Source organism: Saimiri boliviensis, chromosome 1 (assembly GCF_048565385.1).
Source record: "Saimiri boliviensis isolate mSaiBol1 chromosome 1, mSaiBol1.pri, whole genome shotgun sequence".
In the NCBI taxonomy this organism is placed as follows: domain Eukaryota; kingdom Metazoa; phylum Chordata; class Mammalia; order Primates; family Cebidae; genus Saimiri; species Saimiri boliviensis.
Genome location: NC_133449.1, coordinates 9,168,344 through 9,192,219, shown reverse-complemented (window position 1 = coordinate 9,192,219; position 23,876 = coordinate 9,168,344). Strand labels below are relative to the sequence as shown.

The following is a 23,876-nucleotide window of genomic DNA, read 5'->3' as shown; positions in this document are numbered from 1 at the left end:
AGGTCAGGAGTTGAGAGCAGTCTGACCAACATGGCAAAACCCCATCTCTACTAAAAATACAAAAGTTAGCCAGGCATGGGGGCTCACGCCTGCAGTCCCAGCTACTAGTGAGGCTGAGGCAGGAGAATTGCTTGAACCCGGGAGGTGGAGGTTGCAGTGAGCTGAGATTGTGCCAGTGCACTCCAGCCTGGGCGACAGAGTGAGACTCTGTCTCAAAAAAAAAAAGGCCAGGTGCAAGAAAAACATGAAAAAATTAGCTGGGCATGGTGTAATCCCAGCACTTTGGAAGGCTAAGGTGGGTGGATCATGAGGTCAGGAGTTCGAGACCAGCCTGCCCAATATGGTGAAACCCCATGTCTACTAAAAAAGACAAAAATTAGCTGGATGTGGTGGTGTGGGCCTGAAGTCCCAGATACTTATTAGGAGGCTGAGTCGGGAGAATTGCTTGAACCCAGGAGGCAGAGGTTGTAGTGAGCCGAGATTACACCACTGTATCCCAGCCTGGGTGACAGAGCAAGACTCCGTCTCCAAAAAAAATTGGGAAAAAAAAAAAAAAAAAAAGGACAACCCAATAATTAATTAAAAATCACTGGGTTGGAAGCTCACCATCCGTACAGTGGAGTAAGGGACTTTTCCAAATGCAATAATGTGCAGGTAAAGAAGATAGGTTGAGTGCGGTGGCTCACATCTATAATCCCAGCACTTTGGGAGACCAAGGTGGGTGGATCACTTGAGCTCAGGAGTTGTTTGAGACCAGCCTGGGCAACATGGTGAAACCTCATCTCTTAAAAAAAAAAAAAAAAAAAGGCTGGGCGTGGTGGCTTATGCCTAATTTCAGCACTTTGGGAGGCCGAGGTGAGCGGATCACAAGGTCAGATGTTTGAGACCAGCCTGGCCAACAAGGTGAAAACCCGTCTACTAAAAACATGAAAAAAATTAGCTGGGCATGGTGGCACTTGGCCTGTAATCCCAGCTACTTAGGAGGCTGAGGCAGGGGAATCACTTGAACCTGGGGTTGTGGTGAGCTGAGATTGCACCACTGCACTCCACCCTGGGCAACAGAGTGAGACTGTCTCAAAAAAAAAAAAAAAAAAAAAAAGAGCCGGGCGCCGGTGGCTCAAGCCTGTAATCCCAGCACTTTGGGAGGCCGAGGCGGGTGGATCACGAGGTCAAGAGATCGAGACCATCCCGGTCAACATGGTGAAACCCTGTCTCTACTAAAAATACAAAAAAATTAGCTGGGCATGGTGGCGCGTGCCTGTAATCCCAGCTACTCAGGAGGCTGAGACAGGAGAATTGCCTGAACCCAGGAGGCAGAGGTTGCAGTGAGCCGAGAACGCGCCATTGCACTCCAGCCTGGGTAACAAGACCGAAACTCCGTCTCAAAAAAAAAAAAAAAAAAAAAACACATAGTAGATGCCAAATAAAAAAATTTGTTGTGTGAATGGCAAGAGGCTTGGGGTGCCCTGGAAGGACAGAGCCTGACACAGTAAATGCTCAAGAAATATTTTATCACCGGGCGCGGTGGCTCAAGCCTGTAATCCCAGCACTTTGGGAGGCCGAGGCAGGTGGATCACAAGGTCGAGAGATCGAGACCAACCTGGTCAACATGGTGAAACCCCGTCTCTACTAAAAATACTAAAAATTAGCTGGGCATGGTGGCGCATGCCTATAATCCCAGCTACTCAGGAGGCTGAGGCAAGAGAATTGCGTGAACCCAGGAGGCGGAGGTTGCGGTGAGCCGAGATCGCGCCATTGCACTCCAGCCTGGGTAACAAGAGCGAAACTCCGTCTCAAAAAAAAAAAAAAAAAAAAAAGAAATATTTTATCAATTAGTGAATGATGAAAAGGTTTTCTTTTTTTGAGATGGAGTCTCACTCTTGCCCAGGCTGGAGTGCAGTGGTGCAGTCTCAGCTTACTGCAGGCTCTTCCTCCCGGGTTCAAGCGATTCTTGTGCCTCAGCTTCCTGAGTAGCTGGGACTACAGGCGTGCCACCACCACACCTGGCTAAGTTTGTACTTTTAGTAGAGACGAAGTTTCGCCGTGTTGGCCAGGTCTTGAACTCCTGGCCTCAAGTGATAAACCTGCCTTGGCTTCCCAAAGTGCTGGGATGACGAGAATGAGCCACTGCACCCAGTCTGAAAAGGTTTACTTTTTGCTCGTTTTTGTGTTCTAGTTGATTTCTTTCTTCCCTGAAGTATAAATAGGGTTTAATTTTCTGGTTTTTCTGGCATTTCTGCCATTCCTGTGTATGCCCACATGGCTCACAGATGCCTAGCTGTTTTATCCTGTGACCTGTCAGAGATGTTCTTGATGGAGGAGTTATGGTGGACAGTTGTGTCCCAGCTGCTCTTGCTCTCAGGGAGCCAACCCTGAGGGGCCCTTTTTAGACTCAAAAGCCAAGGACTGAAGTCAGCAGGGTAACAAGAGTGTTGGGACAAAGGGAAACATACAGAAGAGCATTGTGAGGGGCTTGAAGTGGAGAGAATAATTAGACTTTTAAGAGAGGGTCTTTAATCTAGAACAGACTTTTCTCTGAAAGTATTTTTTTTTTTTTTAACCTTGTGGCCTCTGTCACTCAAGGCTGAGGAGTTTGACCTCAGAAACTACTCTTTGGTCGGGGGATATGGCTAGTATTAGCTATTGAAATAAAAAAATAAATGTGATTTCTTGCCTCTTTGGGATCAGCGTCAGGGAGGAAAGAGGGAGGAGGAGAGCCAGGTGTTAGAAAACTCCAGCTGTCAATTTGTGTGCTCTGTTTCAGAAACTGACAACTCATGCAAGGTGTGCTGCAGGGACCTTTCTGGCCGGTGTGTGCCGTACGTCGATGCTGAACAAAAGAACTTATTTTTGAGGAAAGGAAAGCCCTGTACAGTAGGATTTTGTGACATGAATGTGAGTATTTATGTACAGCTTTTTCTGTATCAGTCAGATGGGAAGTTTTTATTTTGTAAGTCCTTGATTTTGCAAATGCAAAGAAATCAAAACGCAAGTGGGGCTCTATTCTTCTGGCCCATTGTTATGTATGGATATGACTGAGGAGGAAAAGACAGAGTGCTTTCAGGTCCCTGCCTGCAGTTTCCTTCCATAGTAGGAAGCTTTGAGCCCAGAGACTGAGAAGGACTGGGGGTGGGGACTTTATGGTAAAGTTCGTTGGTTTCAGGCAGTGGGTCCTAATTATGTTTTCCTAAATTACTTAGAATTGACTCAGATTACAAAATTATTCAAGATGTGATTTTGAAACAGGTGCTGAATGAGTAGGAAAGACCTAGAAGGCTGGTTGATTTACCTAAGTCAGACCCTTGCCATGCAGAGTGATGGGCAAGGGTTTCAAGGTTTAAGAGGCTTCACAGTGAGTCTGGCTGTGTTCTTCACTGTCTACTGTGTGTTTGTAATCAATAGAGTCTTTACTGGAATGCCTCATCTTTAGCAAATTGGTTTTGTTGACTTTTGTCTCTTGGTAATTCTAAATCACTTGTGCTTGGAATAAGAGCTTGGAGTTGCAAAGAGAATGAGTACTCAAGTGAAAACAGATTTCTCAGCAAGGCAAATTTACTTCTGTAGAAGGTAGTGCTTGCACGTCTGGCCACTGTGAGAGCACACTGGACAAGGGAGGGAAGGGGTTTTTATCCCTAACGCACAGTCTCTGCTTCTGTGTCCTGGCCCCATTGGCCAGAGCCAGACCACACAATCTAAGCTGACCTGATTGGCTACTGTTTAAAATTGAATATGGCTAATTAGACAGGAAGGGAGAGGCTGTCTGTTATGGTACACGGTGTGTCTGGGCATGTCAGGGTGTGGCAAAGGTGGGAAGGGTCACAGATTACAAAGTAGGTAACTAGGAACAGGGAGGGTACAAGGAAGTTGACTTAAAGAAAATAAGAACAGGGAAGTTAAACAAGCTGAACCTCTGAAGAGGAACTTAATGTGTCTTAGACTTGTAAAAATGGGGTAATTAGGAAAGTATCAATGACGGTATGTCCTACTTTCTTGTGGTAAAGTTACTGTCCTGTGCCAAAGATGGGAAAATGTTTGATTTTAATGAACTCCTTTACATGTCAGTTATTTTTATAAAGCTACATTATCTCTGATATATTGCATTTGGGAATGATGCTGTATGATTTTTCTTCATAGGGTAAATGTGAGAAACGCGTACAGGATGTAATTGAACGATTTTGGGATTTCATTGACCAGCTGAGCATCAATACTTTTGGTAGGTGACTTCCCCAGACTGTTTATTGAGAGCTGAATTGATTTCTGTGATGACATTAGAAAAGTGTGCTTTCAGAGTGATGTGCTGTAATTTTGCAGTAGAAGGTGGAAATACACACTGCTTTTGTTAGGAAACAACTTTGTTGGCAAGAATAAAATGAACTCATAGTCTGTCCCCATGGAGCTTGGATGTAGATTTTCTGACAAGGGAATTAAAGTCAAAATACTTGGCTTCCTTCTTTACTCCAAAATATACGTGTGAGTAGCATAAGCATAGTTTAATGCTATAGACTGAATCCTGATTGATGTAAGAGTGTTTATTTGACTGAATGCTATAGACTGAATCCTGCTTAACGTAAAAGTAGGCCTCATATTTTATAGAAGCAGGCTATATGAGTGTCCTCCTGGGTCCATAATTTAATCACAAAAATAATGTCCAGGTAACAAAAACTTTGTCTTCTTAAGCATTTGTTACTAGTAGTAGCATTCCATGTGATTAGCTGTTGACTGTTACTCCAGGAAGCATGTTGAGTATTCTGCAATCTGTTCCTATCAGCCAGCTTAAAAGCACTTGGTATGGAGGGATGGTCTGGTCTAATATAGGTAGCACAGACACTCTTTTCAATACTGTGAGTAGTGTCTAGCCAGCAGCTCTGCCATTTGACACAATGGTAATATCCTAAGGGGATTTCACTTTAGATTTGTGAAGTACTCGGTCAAGACATTCACTGTTTGGAATTGTTCACAGGGAAATTTTTAGCAGACAACATCGTTGGGTCTGTCCTGGTTTTCTCCTTGATATTTTGGATTCCTTTCAGCATTCTTGTCCATTGTGTGGTAAGTCACCAACTTTTCAGTAATTAAACATTTTCTTTTTTTTTTTTTTTTTGAGATAGAGTCTTGCTCTGTAGCCCAGGCTGGAGTGCAGTGGCACGATCTCGGCTCACTGCAACCTCTGCCTTCTGGGTCCCGGTTCAAGCAATTCTCCTACCTCAGCCTCTCAAGTAGCTGGGATTACAGGCAGGAGCCACCACGCCCAGCTAATTTTTGTATTTTTTAGTAGAGACAGGGTCTCACCATGTCTGGTCTTGAACTCCTGACCTTGTAATCTGCCCACCTTGTCCTCCCAAAGTGCTGGGATTACAGGCGTGAGCCACTGCGCCTGGCCTAAACATTTTCTTTAAATTTTGATCAACTCCAATGTGATCTTTGGAAAAGATAAAACTTGTTCTTAGCAAAGTCTGGCCTGATATTTCCAATAACTTTTTTTAGTCTTATTCCTAGGGGAGCGTGTCTTATTGAAAGCTTAACTAATGGTCTTTTTAAAAAATGATACTATTTTTGCATGTTGGTGTTTTATTTTAATATAAAATAAATTGTCTCAGGAATTTTATACTTGGAAGCATAGGAGACTGTTTAACTGATTTGTCCAGGTCCTTTGATGAATAAAGCCCTAATTAAGGGCATGTCCAGGCTGACTTTGTTGCAGTAGAGCAAATGTCAAACATCAGCATTTCAGATGTTCCCCATATATCATATAGATTCTTGGTAGCAGATGGCTATGTGTTCAGCTTTCTGCAGAAGCAGGATGTAGGGATTGGGGCCCAGCTATCATATAGAGTATTCACATCTTCCTAAATAAGAGTAAGCAGTCTTTTCTGTTCCCATTATCAGTAATAGCTACAAGTTGAATTGGGCTTTGACTAAGGAATTCCAGGTACTTTATAATTTGAGGCCCATTTTCATAAATGTTCTTACAAATCCATTCACTTGCATCTGTGGGGAGTGGGTATTTGTCTGCCATAGAGATGAGAAAGTCAGACCCAGGCTTCCAGACTTGGTATCCGAAATTCTTTCACAGTGCTCTTCCTATGAGCACTTAAAAATTCCAGCACAGCTCTGCTGACAAAGGAGTTTTTCCTGCCTCCTCCTTCCTTTCCTTTCTCACTGGCTTCTCCTGCCTGGGGGCCATCTTACCGAGCAGCTTTTTCCTTGGGCTGGTGAGCATGATGGGTGTAGGGAGGAAGACCTCTAGGGAGCACTTCTGCTGAAGAAAGCTGTTTTAAAGGTGACATGCTTGAAGCTTTGACAGATGTCTCTGGATAACAGTGCCATCTATCATGATTGCTATTGGAGGGTGGAACCTATTTTGTTTACAGGGAAGTTGCACATGTGGGCAAGGCCAACCCTTGATTTTAGAGCAAAGCCTCTGATAGGAGGGAGGGCTGTGGCTTGTTTCTGGCCATAGAATACATTGATGGCAGCTAGACAGGAAGCCTAGGCCTGGATTCTTGGTCCCTCTGTTGTCTTCAGTCACAGGCAGGGACGGGGCAGCAGGTGGCCACGTGGTCAGCCTTCTGCAGAAGTAGGATGTAGGGATTGAGGCTTAGTTCTTCCAGCAGATCGTGGTCCACATAAACTGTTGAGACAGCTAAGAGAGTGAGGCTATGGGCCAGAGCAGTGTGAGGGAAGCTGCAGGCCCAGCCACCTGGGTCTTCCTACCAGTCACTTTTCCAGTCAGTGTGGTCCTGGTTTACCCAGCATCTGGGACATTTGTCACTTCATGTACAGAAGATGCCCTTGTTATTCCCCTGCCCACAGAGGGATACATTTCTCATAGTACTTAAACCTTGCCTCTTTCTGTACTTAATGACAAAATATATTTCCTTTGAGTGCAGAGCAAACACTTCTAACTAAAGCTGGGGTGAGAAATGCATTCTCATCATTGAGTCTGCTATCACTTTCTACAACTCAGCTTCTAAGTTCTTCACCTAGTGTTAAGAGTAGCCTGGGAGGAAATAGTACTCACTAACTGAATTTTATTTGTAGGAATGACCTTTTTTCTTGCTGTTCCTTTTTTTCTAGGATAAGAAATTGGATAAGCAGTATGAATCTTTGTCTCTGTTTCATCCCAGTGTGAGTATACCATATGAAAGAAACATAATCTTCGCCTTGTCTTTGAGGCCCTGTTAGGCAAAGACCTTTACTTGACCCAGCAAGAACTTTCACTGGCTGATAGAAGGTCATGTTGCAGCAGGAAGGTTCTAGGTTGGAATGTTTGCCCTCCTGACAGTAGTGATGGTGGACTTTGATTAGCTGCATGGATGATGATTTAAATAGCTGTGCTGTCCCCTTCCCAAGCCATAAGGAGTGATTTAGCTCTTCTACACTTAGCTAATATTTTGAGATCAATTTCTGTCCTGTGATCTTACCTTGAGAGGTTTGAATCTTCTTTTGGATCATCGAATGGTAAGTTTTCAGGATACTTGAAAACTAGTAGTTGCTGTTTTTGCCATTAAAAGTAATGGCATTAATTACTTTTGCACCAACCTAGTATTTTCTAGTTACTTCTTAGGTTGAGTGAGCCTCACCTAACACTTTTTTAGCAAGAGGCATCACAGTGCCAACAGAATAAGGTGCTCTTTGATGGGTAAGGTTGGAGCTATGAGGACCTCCGATTCATCTTTTATTCCCGTCAATTGAACCCATGTCTTTCCAGAATGTTGAAATGCTGAGTAGCATGGATTCCGCATCGGTTCGCATTATCAAACCCTTTCCTGCACCCCCGACTCCAGGCCGCCTGCCACCTGCCCCTGTGATCCCTTCAGCGCCAGCAGCTCCGAAACTGGACCACCAGAGAATGGACACCATCCAGGAAGACCCTAGCACAGACTCACATATGGATGAGGAGGGGTTTGAGAAGGACCCCTTCCCAAATAGCAGCACAGCTGCCAAGTCATTTGAGGATCTCACGGACCATCCGGTCACCAGAAGTGAAAAGGCTGCGTCCTTTAAACTGCAACGTCAGAATCGTGTTGACAGCAAAGAAACAGAGTGCTAGTTTAGTTCTCAGCTCTTTTCACTTAAGTGTGCAAAATATTTTTATAGATTTGACTTACGATCACAGCTTAATTTTGTGAAGATTGGGAAGTAAGGAAGTGACTTTTAACAGCAGATGCCGGTCACGTGTTTGAACTTCCTGCAGATAAACAATTCTTGTGTGGTTCAGCCCTTCTCCTTTTGAAAAGGTAAGGTGAAGGTGAATCTAGCTTATTTTGAGGCTTTCAGGTTTTAGTTTTTTAAGTATCTTTTGACCTGTGGTGCAAAAGCAGAAAATACAGCTGGATTGGGTTATGAATATTTACGTTTTTGTAAATTAATCTTTTATATTGATAACAGCACTGACTAGGGAAATGATTTTTTTTATACACTGTAATCAACCGCTGAATATGAGGCATTTAGGATTTATTTGTGAGGACAACTGGAACACAATAGGTTTAATTTTTGCCTTCAACTAAAAACAAAGGAGATGAGTCTAGTTACACGTTGTCTCTAAATATACATTGTCTCTAAATTGTGGGTCTATTTCTAGTTATTACCTGGAGTTTTTAAGTAGCAGGGAGAATTATACATCTAAGTTTAGAAATTATTTGGGTTAATATGGCTCTTCATAATTCTAAGACTAATACTCCCTAGTAGTATAACTACCTACCTTACAGTAAGGCTAAGTGCTAGCTAGCTGAATTTATGGAATCCAATCAACCGTTTAGGGCCCTAATCTGCTGGGTAATTTTTCTGTGTAAGTATCTTCATGTATCCCTATTACTGATAGGGATACCTGCTCTTAGAAAATTCATTATCAATCAGGTGCGGTGGTTCATGCCTGTAATCCCAGCATATTGGGTTGCCTGTTTTCAAACACTAGTGAACAAGAGGGTAAGATATTTCTTAAGAATAGGTTGTTTTGAATAGGCTGAGGTGTGATGAGCCAGTCAGGAGACAGAATGCTACCTGCCCTTATGGTTGGGGGTCCCATCCCCACAAGAACTGATTCTTCAGAAACCCAAGTATTGACCCAGAAGCAGATATTTGATTTATTTTATTGCTCCAGGACTCTGGAGGGGCTGCATTTACTCTGTGAAGGATAAAAACCGTTAGCCTGAATTCTGATTTCTATAAATTGCCATTAAAAGCTTTTTTCCCCTAAGAACTGAAATGTGCTCGCCAGCCAAAACATTTTAACTTGTAAACTTTGAGGGCAATTAACCAAACCTTTGACTAATCATGTCCTTACCCCCCAACTTTTCCAAGGACATTTGTTATGCAGACACTTGTTATACTAATACTTGAACTTGTACCTTATGGTATTTGCTGTCTTTTAACTAGTCACAATATTCTTGTATTTTAGTTAAACTTTTGGAATTTGATACAAGGTGTGTGGGTGTATGCATGCGGCAGTTCTCAAAAGAATGTAAGAAAACCATTTTTATAAAATTGTGACTTTTTAAAAAAAAAGTCTTTGTCGTTTATAAAATAAAGCTGCTTAGGTTATACTTTATAGTTGTAGCACTGATATCTGTGTTAATAAATACTATCAAAACACAATGGACCAAAGTACAAAACTTCCCTAAAAAATCCTAATACTTTTATTATTAATATCATTGGCAAAGGTTTAAGCCATTGGGGTTTCTCTATGTATTGACAACTTTGAGTTCTGTAGATAAATGAGCAGACTTCGGTCTCCTGTGATTGATTGGCTAATGGTCTCCATCTCCTAGCAGACTTAATTCAGGTTTTGCTTCTGCTACATCCCGCCAGTAAGGAAGCAGCAAAGGCAGAGAAGAGACCTTTTTCTCTATCAAAGGCCAGAGATGTGAGAACAAAAATTCATTCCCCTTTGGTGACAAATGTAGTCCATCTGATAAATAGGATGAGAAGTCCTAGAAGGGAGAGAGAAATCATTTAAAGGTGGGTAATTGGCCAGGTGTGGTAGGTCACACTTGTAATTCTAACACTTTGGGGCCGAGGACAGTTAGAGACCCTGTCTCTACAAAAAATTTTTAAAAATACAAAAATTTTGTATTTTACAGGTCTGTCCCACACCGGGTGTGGTGGCACAGACCTGTATTCCCATCTACTTGGGAGGCTAAGGTGGGAGGATCACTTAAGCCCAGGACTTTGAGGCTACAGTAAGCTATCATTGTACCACTGAGCTCCAGCCTGGGTGATAGAGAGAGACTGTCTTTAAGATTTAAAAAAAAAAAAAAAAAAGCCGGGCGCGGTGGCTCAAGCCTATAATCCCAGCACTTTGGGAGCCTGAGGCGAGTGGATCACGATGTCAAGAGATCGAGACCATCCTGGTCAACATGGTGAAACCCCGTCTCTACTAAAAGCACAAAAAATTAGCTGGGCATGGTGGTGTGTGCATGTAGTCCCAGCTACTCAGGAGGCTGAGGCAGAATTGCCTGAACCCAGGAGGCGGAGGTTGCAGTGAGCCGAGATTGTGCCATTGCACTCCAGCCTGGGTAACAAGAGCGAAATTCCGTCTCAAAAAATAAAAATAAAAAAATAAATGAGTGGGAGGGAGAGTGCAACATTGTTTCGTTTGTGGCCCTGTGACAGATCACCAGCCCCTTTCATTTTAGGCATCAGACCAGAGTTGTCTTAGACTGTGGTGGCACTGACGTGCTATTACATAGGTGTTTGAACGCTTAACGTTTACTAGTGTTATAGTACTGTCTCTGTATTATAGAACTAAGTTTCATGAAAGACACTCACTGTTAAATGAACTGGGACCTCATTCTAGGTCTCCTGAGTGATATGACATGATTCTCAGGTTATTGTTTGAAAGAGCCTTAACAGGGAAATATGGCCTATAAACATAATCAGCAAAAAATGAAAAATTTAGTATTAGGTCTCCCATGAGTCACTGTTGTTTTTGACTTAGATTTTTAGGTGGAAAGAACTTGTACCATCTAACTTAGACTAGTAATTGCTGAGACAAGAACCCAGACTCGCTCCCACTCCCCTGAACTCAAGAGTATATATTTAAATATATATATATATCTTTGGAGATAGGTTTTGCATTGTTGCCTAGGCTGGAGTACAGTGACATGATCATGGCTCACTGCAGCCTCAACCTCCTGGGCTCAAGTGATCCTTCCAACCTTAGCCCCCTGAGTAGCTGGGACTACAGCCATGTACCACCATGCCTGGCTAATTTTTGTACTTTTTGTACAGACTGGTTTCGTTATGTTGCCTAGGCTGGTCTTGAACTCCTAGGCTCAAGCAATCCTCCCATCTTGGCCTCATGAAGTATTGGGATTATAGGCATGAACAGCCATACCAGGCCCTGAACTCAAGAATTTTACCCATACAGCCATTTCTCACTTGGGGAAGAATCTTCTTACTAGGCAAGAGCTCTGTTAGAATCTGGGTGCCAACTAACTTACGTGACTCTTTTTTTGATGGAGTCTTGCTCTTGTTGCCCAGGCTGGAGTGCAATGGCATGGTTTTGGCTCACTGCAACCTCCGCCTCCTGCGTTCAAGCAATTCTCCTGCCTCAGCCTCCCAAGTAGCTGAGATTACAGGCACCCGCCAACATGCCTGGCTAATTTTTGTATTTTTAGTAGAGATGGGGTTTCACCATGTTGGCCAGGCTGGTCTTGCGCTCCTGACCTCAGTTGATCCACCCACCTTGGTCTCCCAAAGTGCTGGGTTTACAGGCTTGAGCCACCGCGCCTGGCCCAGTCTTGCCTTTTTGGGATTCCAAGCAGATGGACTCATGTATGTAACCTTCAGAGACCAGCTTCCTTCCCTCAGTGAAGTGCTTTGAGTCACCCATGTTGCTCTGTGTCAAGATTTCCTTTTTATTGCCAAGGTAGTATCCCATTGCATGGACACGCCAGGTTCCCTATTCAGCTATAGAAGGACACTGAGGTGTTTCCAGCAGGCAGGAATGATGCTGTCAACATCACACCCAAGTTATGTGTGATCGTAATTTTCCTTTCTCTAGGGCAGATAACCCAGGAGTGGACAGCCAGGTCCTCCCTAAGTGTATGTGTGACTGTGTAAGAAAACGTCCAGCCATCTCCTGAGTGGCTGCACCATTCTATGGGACCCACTTTTAATCTTTTATATTAGTTAATATGGTTTCAGGCTTTAAAACAAAGTAACTTAATTAAAACTACATATCTCAAACTGAGTTATCAGCCAGTACTATATTCAGATTCATTGTTTTACGTATTAACAAGTTTTAGCAGGCCGGGCGCGGTGGCTCAAGCCTGTAATCCCAGCACTTTGGGAGGCCGAGGCGGGTGGATCACGAGGTCAAGAGATCGAGACCATCCTGGTCAACATGGTGAAACCCCGTCTCTACTAAAAATACAAAAAATGAGCTGGGCATGGTGGCTCGTGCCTGTAATCCCAACTACTCAGGAGGCTGAGGCAGGAGAATTGCCTGAACCCAGGAGGCGGAGGTTGCAGTGAGCCGAGATTGCACCATTGCACTGCAGCCTGGGTAACAAGAGCGAAACTCTGTCTTAAAAAAAAAAAAAAATTAGCCAGGCGCGGTGGCTCAAGCCTGTAATCCCAACACTTTGGGAGGCCGAGGTGGGTGGATCACGAGGTCAAGAGATCGAGACCATCCTGGTCAATATGGTGAAACCCCGTCTCTACTAAAAATACAAAAAATTAGCTGGGCATGGTGGTGCGTGCCTGTAATCCCAGCTACTCAGGAGGCTGAGGCAGAAGAATTGCCTGAACCCAGGAGGCGGAGGTCGCGGTGAGCCGAGATCGCGCCATTGCACTCCAGCCTGGGCAACAAGAGCGAAACTCCGTCTCAAAAAAAAAAAAAAAAAATTAAAAAAACCAAGTTTTAGCTTTCTGCCAATTCTATATATGAAAGAAGAATTTGGCCTGGATGTTCATAAATAGGAGCCACGTATTGCTCATTTACATCACTGCGTACAGCCAAGGAGCCTGGCCGAATAAGCTGCTGGGCTTGCGAGCCATCCTGGAACCCCCATTCCTGCCCTCCCCAAGCCTTTTTGTTTCCATTGGCTAAAGGGATGACTCTTTTAGCTAAGCAGGACCTTTCTAGGGAAAGCTGCACACACACCTGGTTTACTTCTCCGTGATCCTATTTACCCCAAGAAGACTGAGCAAGCCACCATACCTGGCTATCTTGCATCAGGGTCCACAGGTCAAGTACGTCAGTGCCACAGTCTTGGGCCACTTGTAAACATGCATTGGCATATTCACCAACAACAGAGTTCAGGCGATTTAGTTTGCAACCTTTTGGAGAGAAGAAATCAAGGTGGCAGTTGATAAACCCAAGTGCTGGTCCTTGTATGAGCTCTGCTCTACTCATCTAGACAGTTTCAAGTGCCATTAAATACTGACCTCACTTGGGCCAGCCCCAGGGTCTAAGGTATATGTTGATAGGTCTTGCAGGTTACTGGTGTGCTGCTCTACCTAGCAGAGGACAAGGTACAATGGGAAGAAGGAGCCTTTAGTGGTAACCAGAGCCTTCTGAGGAGCCAGGGAGGATGTTCTAGACGGCACCTTGAAGAAGGCACCAGGAGAGCTGGGCTACTAGGAGAGTGCCGGCTATAGGAGCTGGGCTGGGGGCTGGTAAGGGCTGCACTGGGAAGAAATGCCAGGCTGAACGCTGTGCTGACACCACTGGCTTCTAACAGCTGCACCACAGCACAGCAAAATAATTTGTGGATTTCGGATACAGATATCTATGTTTTGATGCCCACAGTTTTCACTAAATAGCTGAGTCGTACAGCTTTCTTAACTGTCCTGAAGCTTTCCACATCCCTGTGATGACAGTGCCTACATAATTGCAGGAATACTGACAGGACCGAGGATAAACTCCAGCAAAGCAGCCAGCACAGAGCAATTGGGCGTATCTAACACGGGCGCAGGCTGCCTCCCCTTCCCAGGGAGCTGCACTAGGGAAGGCTGGAGTGAGGTATCTGGGGATTGCGCCAGCTTAGTTTGGAAGGAGGGGCTGGGGGTAGAGAAGGCTCAGGAGGCTGCAAACAGGACAGTGAGGGCTGGCGGGAGGCAGACCACAGAATCATATGAAAGAGAAAGCTTGAGGATATGGGCAACTGGACATGGTCACAGGAGGCCCAGGCTGTATGTCAGAGAGAAGAAACTATTTGCCAGTTTTGATTCATACATGGGATCAATTGTTCATTTCTAAAATTCACTTGGATTATAACTAGCTACCTCATTCCTACAAAAAATTTAAAAACTAGTTGAGCATGGTGGCACATGCCTGTGGTTCCAGCTCAGGTGTCCCCAAACTATGGCCCGCAGGCCACATGCGGCCCCCAGAGGCCATTTATCCGGCCCCCCGCCGCACTTCAGGAAGGAGCACCTCTTTCATTGGTGGTCAGTGAGAGGAGCACAGTATGTGGCAGCCCTCCAACGGTCTGAGGGACAGTGAACTGGCCCCCTGTGTAAAAAGTTCGGGGACGCGTGTTCCAGCTACTTGGGAGGCTGGGCAAGAGGATCACCTGAGCCCAGAAGCCGAGGCTGCAGTGAGCTATGAGCAAGCCACTGCACTCCAGCTTGGGTGACACAGCAAGACTGTCTCAAAAAATAACCAGCTGAGTTTCTAGGGGACCAGTTATTGAGATGTAACCTCTCCTCTATCTGCTTTGCTCATTGCTGAGTTTTAAAAAGTCTGTACTGGGCTACATTCAAGGATGGAAAGAGGAAATGAAATTCAACATTCAGAATGTCATATATTCTTTCCCTAGGAAACAGTAAACAAAAAGAAGTCTAAACAGCTTCTGTGGACCAAGCTATATAACATTCATCCCCTTCTGTTAAAGCCAAGACAACACTGCCCCCCAAATCAGTTATGGCTGCAGGCCCAGAAGCAAGCTAGGGGGTCTGGAGTTGTCTCCAGTGGGGCTTTGTGGGCCTTTACGCCTTCCTGCAGAACACTCTGGTATCTCATGCACAGCATTAGGGGCCCTGATGTGATGCCTAGAGCTACTGCCACCATCCCCACAGGCTGGGGTTTCTCCCCAAGTTTGTCTGTGCCTCCAGTATGTGGCACCCCTTGACATATGCCATGTGTGACTTCAGAATGCATTGGATTCTCTTCTAAGGATGAGAAGCCCTTTGAGAGCAGGGGACATAGCTACAACCCAACTCAACAGTAAACTTGTGTAATGGTAAGTACTTGAGCTCTGAAGTCACACTACTGGATTTGATTCCTGGTTCTGTCATTGGCTGTGTGATCTTGGGCAGGTTACTTAACCTCTCTAAGACTCAAATTTCTCCACTGGTAAAGTAGGGACAATAACAGTCTTCCATAAAGTTGTGGTATGCGTGCTGCAGTGTGTGTAAGAAACATCTGGAGTGCTGAAAATGGGCCCAGAAATCTACCTACAAATACTATTTGAGTCAGACTATGCTTTGAGAAATAGCTGTTCTGTGTTGCCAGGCCAGTAATTTGTCCTAGAATGTTGAGTTCTGGGCAGCTTTGAAAACTTCCATAATGCACATTTTTCAGCCATTAACATACAGCTGACCCTTGAAACACACGTTTGAACCGTGAAGGTCTGCTTATATGCAGGTTTTTTAACCAAAGGTGGCTCAAAAACACAGCACTTGAGGGATGTGAAACCTGAGTACACAGAGTGCTGGTGACTCCTATCCCATCATTCCTATCCCAGCTCCCATGGGCCAGAGAAAAAAGCCCCAGGTGTGGACTTCCTAGTCAAGGCACAGCAGCCCTCCAGTCCCAGCCCCCACAGAGCAACCCCTAGTCTCAGCCCCCAGAGAGCACCCCGCTTGTCCCATCCCTCACAGAGCACTCCCGTCCCAGCCCTCACAGAGCACCCCCGAGTCCCAGATCCCACAGAGCACCCCCAGTCCCAGCCCTCACAGAGCACTCCCATCCCAGCCCTCACAGAGCACCTCCCAGTCCCAGATCCCACAGAGCACCCCCCAGTCCCAGATCCCACAGAGCACCCCTCAGTCCCAGATCCCACAGAGCACCCCCAGTCCCAGCCCTCACAGAGCACCCCCCAGTCCCAGATCCAACAGAGCACCCCTCAGTCCCAGATCCCACAGAGCACCCCCAGTCCCAGCCCTCACAGAGCACTCCCGTCCCAGCCCCCACAGAGCACCCCCCAGTCCCAGCCCTCACAGAGCACCCCCCAGTCCCAGCCCTCACGGAGCACCCCCCAGTCCCAGCCCCCACGGAGCACCCCCCAGTCGCAGCCCTCACGGAGCATCACAACTCTGCACAGTTCTCAGTGGGCTGCACGTGTACCCTGGAGTTTGGCAATTGTAAAGGTCAGCAGATGTGAGGCCTGTGGTTCCGTCCTGACTATCTGAAGCCAGAACCCCTTTCCTATGTCAAAAAAGGGATCAGGTATAATACAATGGATGCTGTACTTTTATTAATAACTTTGGATGATTGAGACTGAAATGGTCGTACAGAGACCCTAAGAAACAGAAGCCCCCAGGCAGGAAACCACTGCCTATCAGTTCTTCCCTCAGTGTTCCTATCCAGGTTTGCTGAGATTGGCTGTGGTTTGTTTACCTTGTATGATGCACTGTTTTTCCCAGGCTGTTTCACAGAGTGGGGTCGGTGTGATGAGAATGACGCGATTCTCAGGGATGTCCACAGACTTCAGGTACTGCACCATGCTCTTTAAATTTGCAGCATACTCATCCAGGGCGATGTGCTGCTTGGGATTCTCATCTGTTCAGGAGAAACACGAATACTCACCAAATGCATATTTATTATAAGTGATGACAATGGAAGTGAACACACTTCTGCAAATGCCGGCTATTCATGATGTCACTGGGGAATTGTTTAACACTAAGGACACAAAGTGAAGGTTTTCTCCCTAATGAATTAAAATGTGTAGTTCTTCATAAACAAGACTTCAAAGGCTCTGACTAGGGGCACTCTAAGTACTTTTTTTTTGAGACAGAGGCTTGCTCTGTTGCCAGGCACCAGGCTGGAGTGCAGTGATCTCGGCTCGGCTCACTTTAACCTCTGCCTCCCAGGTTCAAGCAATTCTCCTGCCTCAGCCTTCCCAGTAGCTGGAACCACAGGTGCGCGTAACCACACCCAGCTAATTTTTGTATTTTTTAGTAGAGATGGGGTTTCACCGTGGTCTCCATCTCTTGACCTCGTGATCCGCCCACCTCAGCCTCCCAAAGTGCTGGGATTACAGGTGTGAGCCAAAGTACTCTCCTCTTTTCGTCACTAGTGTCCAGATGGTTATTAAATCAATGAGGTTGAATTTGTAAAGGAATTAAAAAGCCCAGCCTGTTGAGTGAGACGGCCTAGGTTCGAATCCTGGCTTTGTCACTCCTTGCCACAGAACCACAGATAAATATTAGCCTTTCGGTACCTTATTGGTAAAATGAGGACGATAATAAGGTCTCCCTCCTAGGACTCAAAATCAAAATAGCTAAGAGTTTACAGCACTGAGCAGGGTGCCTTCACAAAGCAAGCACTCAGTCTAAACAAATGGCACCCATGACTACTACCTCTATTATTGCAAAGGAGTATTTTCTAGATAGGCTCTTTCAAGTATCACAAGGGTCACTGTAGGCCATTTGCTAACCAAATGTAAGTACATGTAAAGAAAATAAAGTCACCAATAATCCTACCACCCAGAAAACCACTGATGGCATTTGGATGTCTATCTTTCCAGTCTTTTCATGAAGATATGTACACTTTAAATAAAAATGAGTTTGCACTGAAGATTATATTCACATTGAAGACTTTACATATTTTTTTTCCTACAGATTGTTTTAGAGACAGGTTGTCGCTCCATCTACCAGGCTGGAGTGTAGTAGTGTGATCACAGCTTACTGTAACCTTGAACTCCTGGGCCCAAGCGACCTGCCCACCTCAGCTTCTCAAGTAGCTGGGACTACAGGCGTGTGTAACCACACTTGGCAAATTTTGCTGTTGTTGAGACAAGGGTCTCACTCTGTTGCCCAGGCTGGTCTCAAACTCCTGGCCTCAAACATTCCTCCCACCTTGGCCTCACCTCCCAGTGTTGGGATTACAGGCATAAGCCACCATGCCTGGCTCACGTAACCTATTATGAGCTTTTCTGTGTCCATAAATAGTCCTCAAAAAAATGATAGTAGTTGTAGGGTGACCACATGATGTTTGTTTCCTTACTGTACAGCCTCTAATCTGCTGTTTTAAATAGCAATACACAGCTGGGCGCGGTGGCTCACACCTGAAATCCTAGCACTTTGGGAGGCAGAGGCAGGTGGATCACCTGAGGTCAGGAGTTTGAGACCAGACTGGCCAATATGGCAAAACCCCGTCTCTACTAAAAACACAAAAACAGCTGGGCATGGTGGTGCATGCCTGAATCCCAACTACTCAGGAGGCTAAGGCAGAGAATCGCTTGAACCTGGGAGGTGGAGATTACAGTGAGCTGAGATCGTGTCACTTCACTCCAGCCTGGGCAAAAGGTTAAAACTCCATCTCAAAAAAATAACTAGCAATACACAGAAATCTCTGCACACATATCTGGCTGCATTTCTGAGTACTTTCTTAGGTTGAATTTCTACATGTGGGCAGTCATTTAACGCTACTGCCACACAGCTTTCCAGAAGGATTATAAGCTCTTCTCCCTCCAAGAATGAAGAGTTCCAATCTAACTTCATGCCTGTCGGCTATATAAGCATTATTGCTTCATACTGCTTTTCTTTATGAGTCAAAAATCAAAATATCTTGTTTTAATTGGCATTTTTTGATAAGTTTTCACACATTTTCAAATATGTATTTGCTGTTAAAATTTCTCCTTTTATCTGTTCCTGTCCTTTGCCCATGTTTTCTATTGGAGTATTTGTCTTGATTTCTACACCAAAGGTATTACTCTTTTGTCTGTCAAAATTCTCAGATATTTTTCTTAACACGTCATTTTCTAACCTAAGCTATTTTAAATTTATTTCATAAACCTGTTTTTCCTTTGTGGCTTCCTCCACTGCTTTTATACTTAGGAAATGTTTTTCTTTATCCTAAATTTGGTAAAAATTTATCTTTTTAAAAAATTCTGTTTTGAGTTTTCTTAGAGTTTTTGGTGCAAGATATAAAACGAGGATTAATCTCTCCCCCGATTTAATGGTTAGCATGCTGTCTCTACTGATACCTGTAATCTACAGCCTCCTTCTCCTGGGAGCAGGAGCTCCTCTCACTGCAGTCGGTGTTCCTTCATGTCCAGCCTCACCTTAGAGGTCCCCCTCACTGTGCCTATAAACAGCTGGCCACACCACTTCTGTGACACATGTGGGTGCACAAAAGAAATCTCTGGAAGGTGACTACCTAACTCCCCAAAACAGGCGTCCCCAAACTATGGCCCGCGGGCCGCATGCAGCCCCCTGAGGCCATTTATCCGGCCCCCCGCCGCACTTCAGGAAGGGGCACCTCTGTCATTGGTGGTCAGTGAGAGGAGCACAGTATGTGGCGGCCCTCCAGCGGTCTGAGGGACAGTGAACTGGCCCCCTGTGTAAAAAGTTTGGGGACGCCTGCCCTAAAACAAAGGCTGACTTTGCTGGTTTACAGCATGCAGAAGGCTCTTCTTTCAAGAATACAACAGGAAGAGAGGCCTCTTACATGGCTAGCTTTGCTTTAGTCACAGCAGCAATTCTTCAGCTAACAAGGAGAGTCCACCTCCTTTTCCAAACCCACGTTCACCATCGCCCAGGATTCAAGCTTAACCTAGGTCAGGGTGGCTGCTGCCCTGAGATCCGCCTCCTAAGACACTCCCCCAGCTATATCAGTGTCATGCAAACCACAGGTATACTTAAGCTTTCTGCTGCCAAATGCATCAACTAAAGAGAGAAACATTAAAAACGTAGCACAGCACTAACAGACTAGAAAATATTTAAGCGTTGGCAAGATTAGGACTGCCAGCAACCGAGGCATGTAGAAACTGAGTCAAGAATAAAATCCACTGGTTTTAAGGCCAGAAATACATATAAACTCAAGGAACTCTTAAGTTTGGCAAAACTATCTATTGGGAGAAAGTAAACAGCTGAAAAGTATATTACATGTTAAGTTTGCTGCAACATAAAAATGATTAAAGTGAGCCAGAAGAACACAAAAGTGCCTTTACCTTTTAGTGCACTGTCATTGGCCCCAAAGAAAATTGTAACAGCTACTGGGGTGTCCAAGCTGTTTCCTTTCCTGATCAATCTTGGAAGGATAATTTTGGCCCATCTGGTATTATAACCTGAAAATCCACGGTTCAGAACATCACATTTTCTGAAATGAAAAATTTAAAAAAGATGAATTGTGGGAAAAAAGTGTTTATGGTCCCAGTAACCAACCTTTAGTGAGGTGTGCTCTCTGGGATTCTCAGCCCGTCATGTGTCTGAGGCCCCCCCAGGTTTCACTTTGAAAGAAACAAGTACATAGTTGAAGCATGCTAATCTTCCTTAAGCCAAAGAGACAGGTAAATACGCCATACTCCTCTGAGAAATCATAAGTAATTACATATAAAGGGGCTGTGATTAAGTCTGCAGACTACCTGACTTCAGGCATGGTATAGTGGGGTGCTTTTAAAATGGAGTCCACAACAGACAATTATTAATCTGAGCAAGTATAAAGTATCTCAGGTATAAAGTTACCAATATGCTGGAACTTAAGTAGTTTAGTTTCAGAAATGAAATTATTTAAATAGACTAGAAACAGTGGCTCATGCCTATAATCCCAGCACTTTGGGAGGCCGAGGTGGGTGGATCACGAGATCAGGAGTTCAAGACCAGCCTGATGAACATGGTGAAACCTCATCTCTACTAAAAATACAAAAATTAGCTGGACGTGGTGGCAGCGCCTGTAATCCCAGCCACTCGGGAGGCTGAGGCAGAGAATCACTTGAACCCGGGAGGCAGAGGTTGCAGTGAGCTGAGATCATGCCACTGCATTCCAGCCTGGGTGACAGAGAAAGACCGTCTCAAAAACAAAAACAAAACAAAACAACAACAACAAAAACCTACCTATTTAAATAGTCTATGGAATGTTTGAGATTTCTAGTTTTGATTAGTTTTAATAAATATATTAGTTGGTTTCAACTTAAACCAGTTCATAGGCTTGTTTCCTTCTTAAAAATAGTTGGATTCACAGTGTTGTAGGTGAGATGAAAAAAGAAAGGCCAAGTTGCCTGGATTTGTTTCCCAGCTCCATCTGTGACTAGGTGTGACCCTGGACATGCCACTCCTTCCTCACATGTAAAGTGAGGAGAATCCCAGTCCAGGATTGCATCAGGCAGATTTAAAACCCCTCAGATGGTACCAGTCACATAAGAGGGACTCTTTTTTTCTTAGTCTTGGTAAAACAATATGATCTGGGATTTGCTTTAGAATAATCCATAGTAGGAGGCATGGATGGGCTCATTTCACTCTTTGATTCTGTAGATGTTTAAAGTTGTCCATAAAAGTTTCTTAAAATGAATCCTGGTGGTTCAATTTATGATTAGTAAATCAGTATAGTTCATTTTGGTGTATGGTTCAAATTCCTACAGATGTGTAAGTAAGCAGAGAAGCTGAGGCACCGGTGGAGAAGCGCAGGCCACGTCAGGCAGTGTGCTCCAAAGCAGCACAAGGGGACGCTGTTGATGACACTACTCAGAGTTCTCAGGCAGCGTTTAAAAAGTGGGGAACAGGTGAAACTCAGCCTTATTTCTAAGTAAGATTGAGTGTTTTTGTGTGTAATGATTACAAAATGCTGACAAGCCTTTTTACAGAGTGAAATTACAATACTTTAAAATGAATTGCTGGGCTGGGTGTGGTGGTGCATGCCTGTAGGTCTCAGCTGCTCAGGAGGCTGAGGTGGGATGATGGCTTGAGCCCCGGAAGTCGAGGCTGCAGTGAGCCCTGATCACACTGCTGCACTCCAGCCTAGGTGAGAGACCCTATCTCAAAAACCACAAATAACCCAAACAAAGTGTCGGTGGAATTGTGACCAGGCGAGTCTGTCTTAGTCACGGCAGCACTCCCCAAAAAAGACGAAGTAGCGTCCTGCCAGTGTGGTGTAGCAGTAAAACTGCAAGTTCTGCGATCACAGCGGCTGGGACTTGCACCTGTGTGCCCTTGACTAGCAAAGAGGCATTGGCCGTCTACTTAATTCGAGTCTACCCAGCCCTCAGAGCTCAACCCTAAAATAACTAAGTGGTCAGATGGAGTGAAGATTAAATGTTTTCTGTTCCTTCTCCTATATACTAGGAAAGGCAAGCAAAATTAACAAAGGAGAAATGTTCTGTTCAGAACTACCCTTCACTCTCTCTTCCCAAGATAACGACATCTTCCCTCCATCCATAAGTCCTCAAGTATCGGAAACCATTCTCACCTGACCAGCTTGTCAGCCAGCGATGCTCCCCATCCACCCTGCTGGAAGGAAAACTGGAGAAAGAAAAGCCCATTATTACTACAAATGACTGACCGATCATTTCAGCAAGGGCAGTTCTGATCCGCAATGCCTTTGTTTTCTCTGCCCTCCCTTCTTGGCTTTTGTGCCTCGATTCACTCTGGGGAGGTCATTCTGGGGATTACAGGTAAGTACACCTGGCAGCACTTTAGCAGAGAGGGATTTTTCTCTATCAGTTGAAAGCTAAACAGCCTGTAATCCCAGCACTTGGGGAGGCCGAGGCGGATGGATCACCTGAGGTCAGGAGTTCGACACCAGCCTGGCCAACGTGGCGAAACCCCGTCTCTACTAAAAATACAAAAATTAGCCCGGTGTGGTGGCGCCCGTCTATAATCCCAGCTACTTAGGAGGCTGAGGCAGAAGAAACGCTTGAACCCAGAAGGCGGAGGTGGCAGTGAGCCGAGACCTCCACACTGCACTCCAGCCTGGGCGATAGAGACTCCGTCTCCAAGAAAAAAAAAAAAAAAAAAGCTAAACAGAAATCCAAGTTCAGGAGATAAAGTCAACTGCAAGTCCAATGAGGAAATGAAGTCCATGCTGCTCCCTGGTTACTGAGCGGAGGGCGAACATTTCTCACACACATTCCCGTGCAATTCGGGGAGCCCTGACTGCCCCACATGCCTAAAAATAATGTTGCCAGTTACTGGCATATACACAAAAACCCGGTGAAGCAAGTCCTGAGAAGACACACGCACAGGAATGGACTCTGCACTCCCTCCCTGAAGAACCTGCCTTTAGAAGACCGTTCCCTGCACGGGAGGTGAGATCTTGGATGAATAGATGGTCCTTTTCGACCTAATTCTTGAAGGCATTTTACTTCGAACGTCGACCTCTGACGGCCCCACCTGTGCCCGCGGGGAGGGCGGCGAGCGGCTCACAGCGCCTCCGCCTGCAGCCGGCCGCGGGAACTGCTGGGACGCCACGCGCGGGCGCCCGGAGCGGCTCGCCGGGACCCGGATGGGAACCGCCGCCGCCCAGGACGGCGCAGAGGGGACAACCGCACATCTCGACCCAGGTGGGAGGCGGCGCGGGGCGAGCAACGCGGCCAGGTCCCCGCGCCTCTGTGCCGGCAGCGCGGGCTCTCGCAGGGACCGTCTTGGCCTCCGGGATGCCGGAGGCGTGCAAGGCGCAGCCACTGGGGGACCCGCCGCCCCTCCAGGGTTGCCGCGGGCGGGGCCGGGCTTCGGTCCCAGCCGTTTCCTGGGCCGCAGAGGACGGCGAGGAGCCCCGGCCGGCTGGGCAGCAACCCCGCAGGGAGGCCGGAGCGAGAGGCCGAGCGTCCGCATGGCGGTACCTGGGTGATGGAGTCGCCGAGGAGCAGCACCCGAGGCCAGAGAAGGGCGCTTCCGCAGCCCGCGGCCTCGCACAGCGCCATGGAACCGCAGGCCGGGGCGGGGCCGCCGGCCCGGCGAGGCGCCTGCGCAGTGGCCGCCCCTGG

At 45.8% G+C, this 23,876-nt stretch overlaps 2 protein-coding genes across 7 annotated transcripts in view; one reads left to right on the top strand and one right to left on the bottom strand.

Moving 5' to 3' along the window:
- Nucleotides 1-9,550, top strand: part of ADAM17 (ADAM metallopeptidase domain 17) — a 70,408-nt gene extending 60,858 nt beyond the window's left edge. For 5 of the 6 annotated variants that reach the window (XM_003927223.4, XM_074393803.1, XM_074393797.1 and 2 more), the window contains 5 exons: nt 2,765-2,895; nt 4,135-4,213; nt 4,961-5,049; nt 7,078-7,128; nt 7,712-9,550. In XM_003927223.4, coding sequence (XP_003927272.1) covers nt 2,765-2,895; nt 4,135-4,213; nt 4,961-5,049; nt 7,078-7,128; nt 7,712-8,053 — 692 coding nt within the window. In that variant the 3' untranslated portion in view covers nt 8,054-9,550. The remainder of the gene's footprint in view (nt 1-2,764; nt 2,896-4,134; nt 4,214-4,960; nt 5,050-7,077; nt 7,129-7,711) is intronic. The other variant, XM_074393787.1, reaches the window with a different exon arrangement.
- A 65-nt stretch (nt 9,551-9,615) lies between these two features.
- IAH1 (isoamyl acetate hydrolyzing esterase 1 (putative)) lies at nt 9,616-23,862 on the bottom strand. Its single transcript, XM_003927224.4, has 6 exons — nt 23,733-23,862; nt 22,361-22,413; nt 20,130-20,278; nt 16,574-16,735; nt 13,169-13,287; nt 9,616-9,932 (listed from the first exon to the last, which is right to left on the bottom strand). The coding sequence occupies exons 1-6, from the start codon at nt 23,811-23,813 to the stop codon at nt 9,750-9,752; spliced, it is 747 nt and encodes a 248-aa protein (XP_003927273.1). The 5' UTR covers nt 23,814-23,862; the 3' UTR covers nt 9,616-9,749.
- Between the last annotated feature and the right edge of the window lie 14 nt (nt 23,863-23,876).

Bases quoted from the DNA above. Each gene is read 5' to 3' on its own strand.
- IAH1 (XM_003927224.4), bottom strand. From the start codon at position 23,813: ATGGCGCTGTGCGAGGCCGCGGGCTGCGGAAGCGCCCTTCTCTGGCCT. The intron at 13,288-16,573 runs GTAAACAAACCA...TCTCTCCAAAAG, and splicing joins AAAACAGTGCATCATACAAG to GTTGCAAACTAAATCGCCTG. The intron at 9,933-13,168 runs GTATGGTGGCTT...TCTCCCTTCTAG, and splicing joins CCCTGATGCAAGATAGCCAG to GACTTCTCATCCTATTTATC.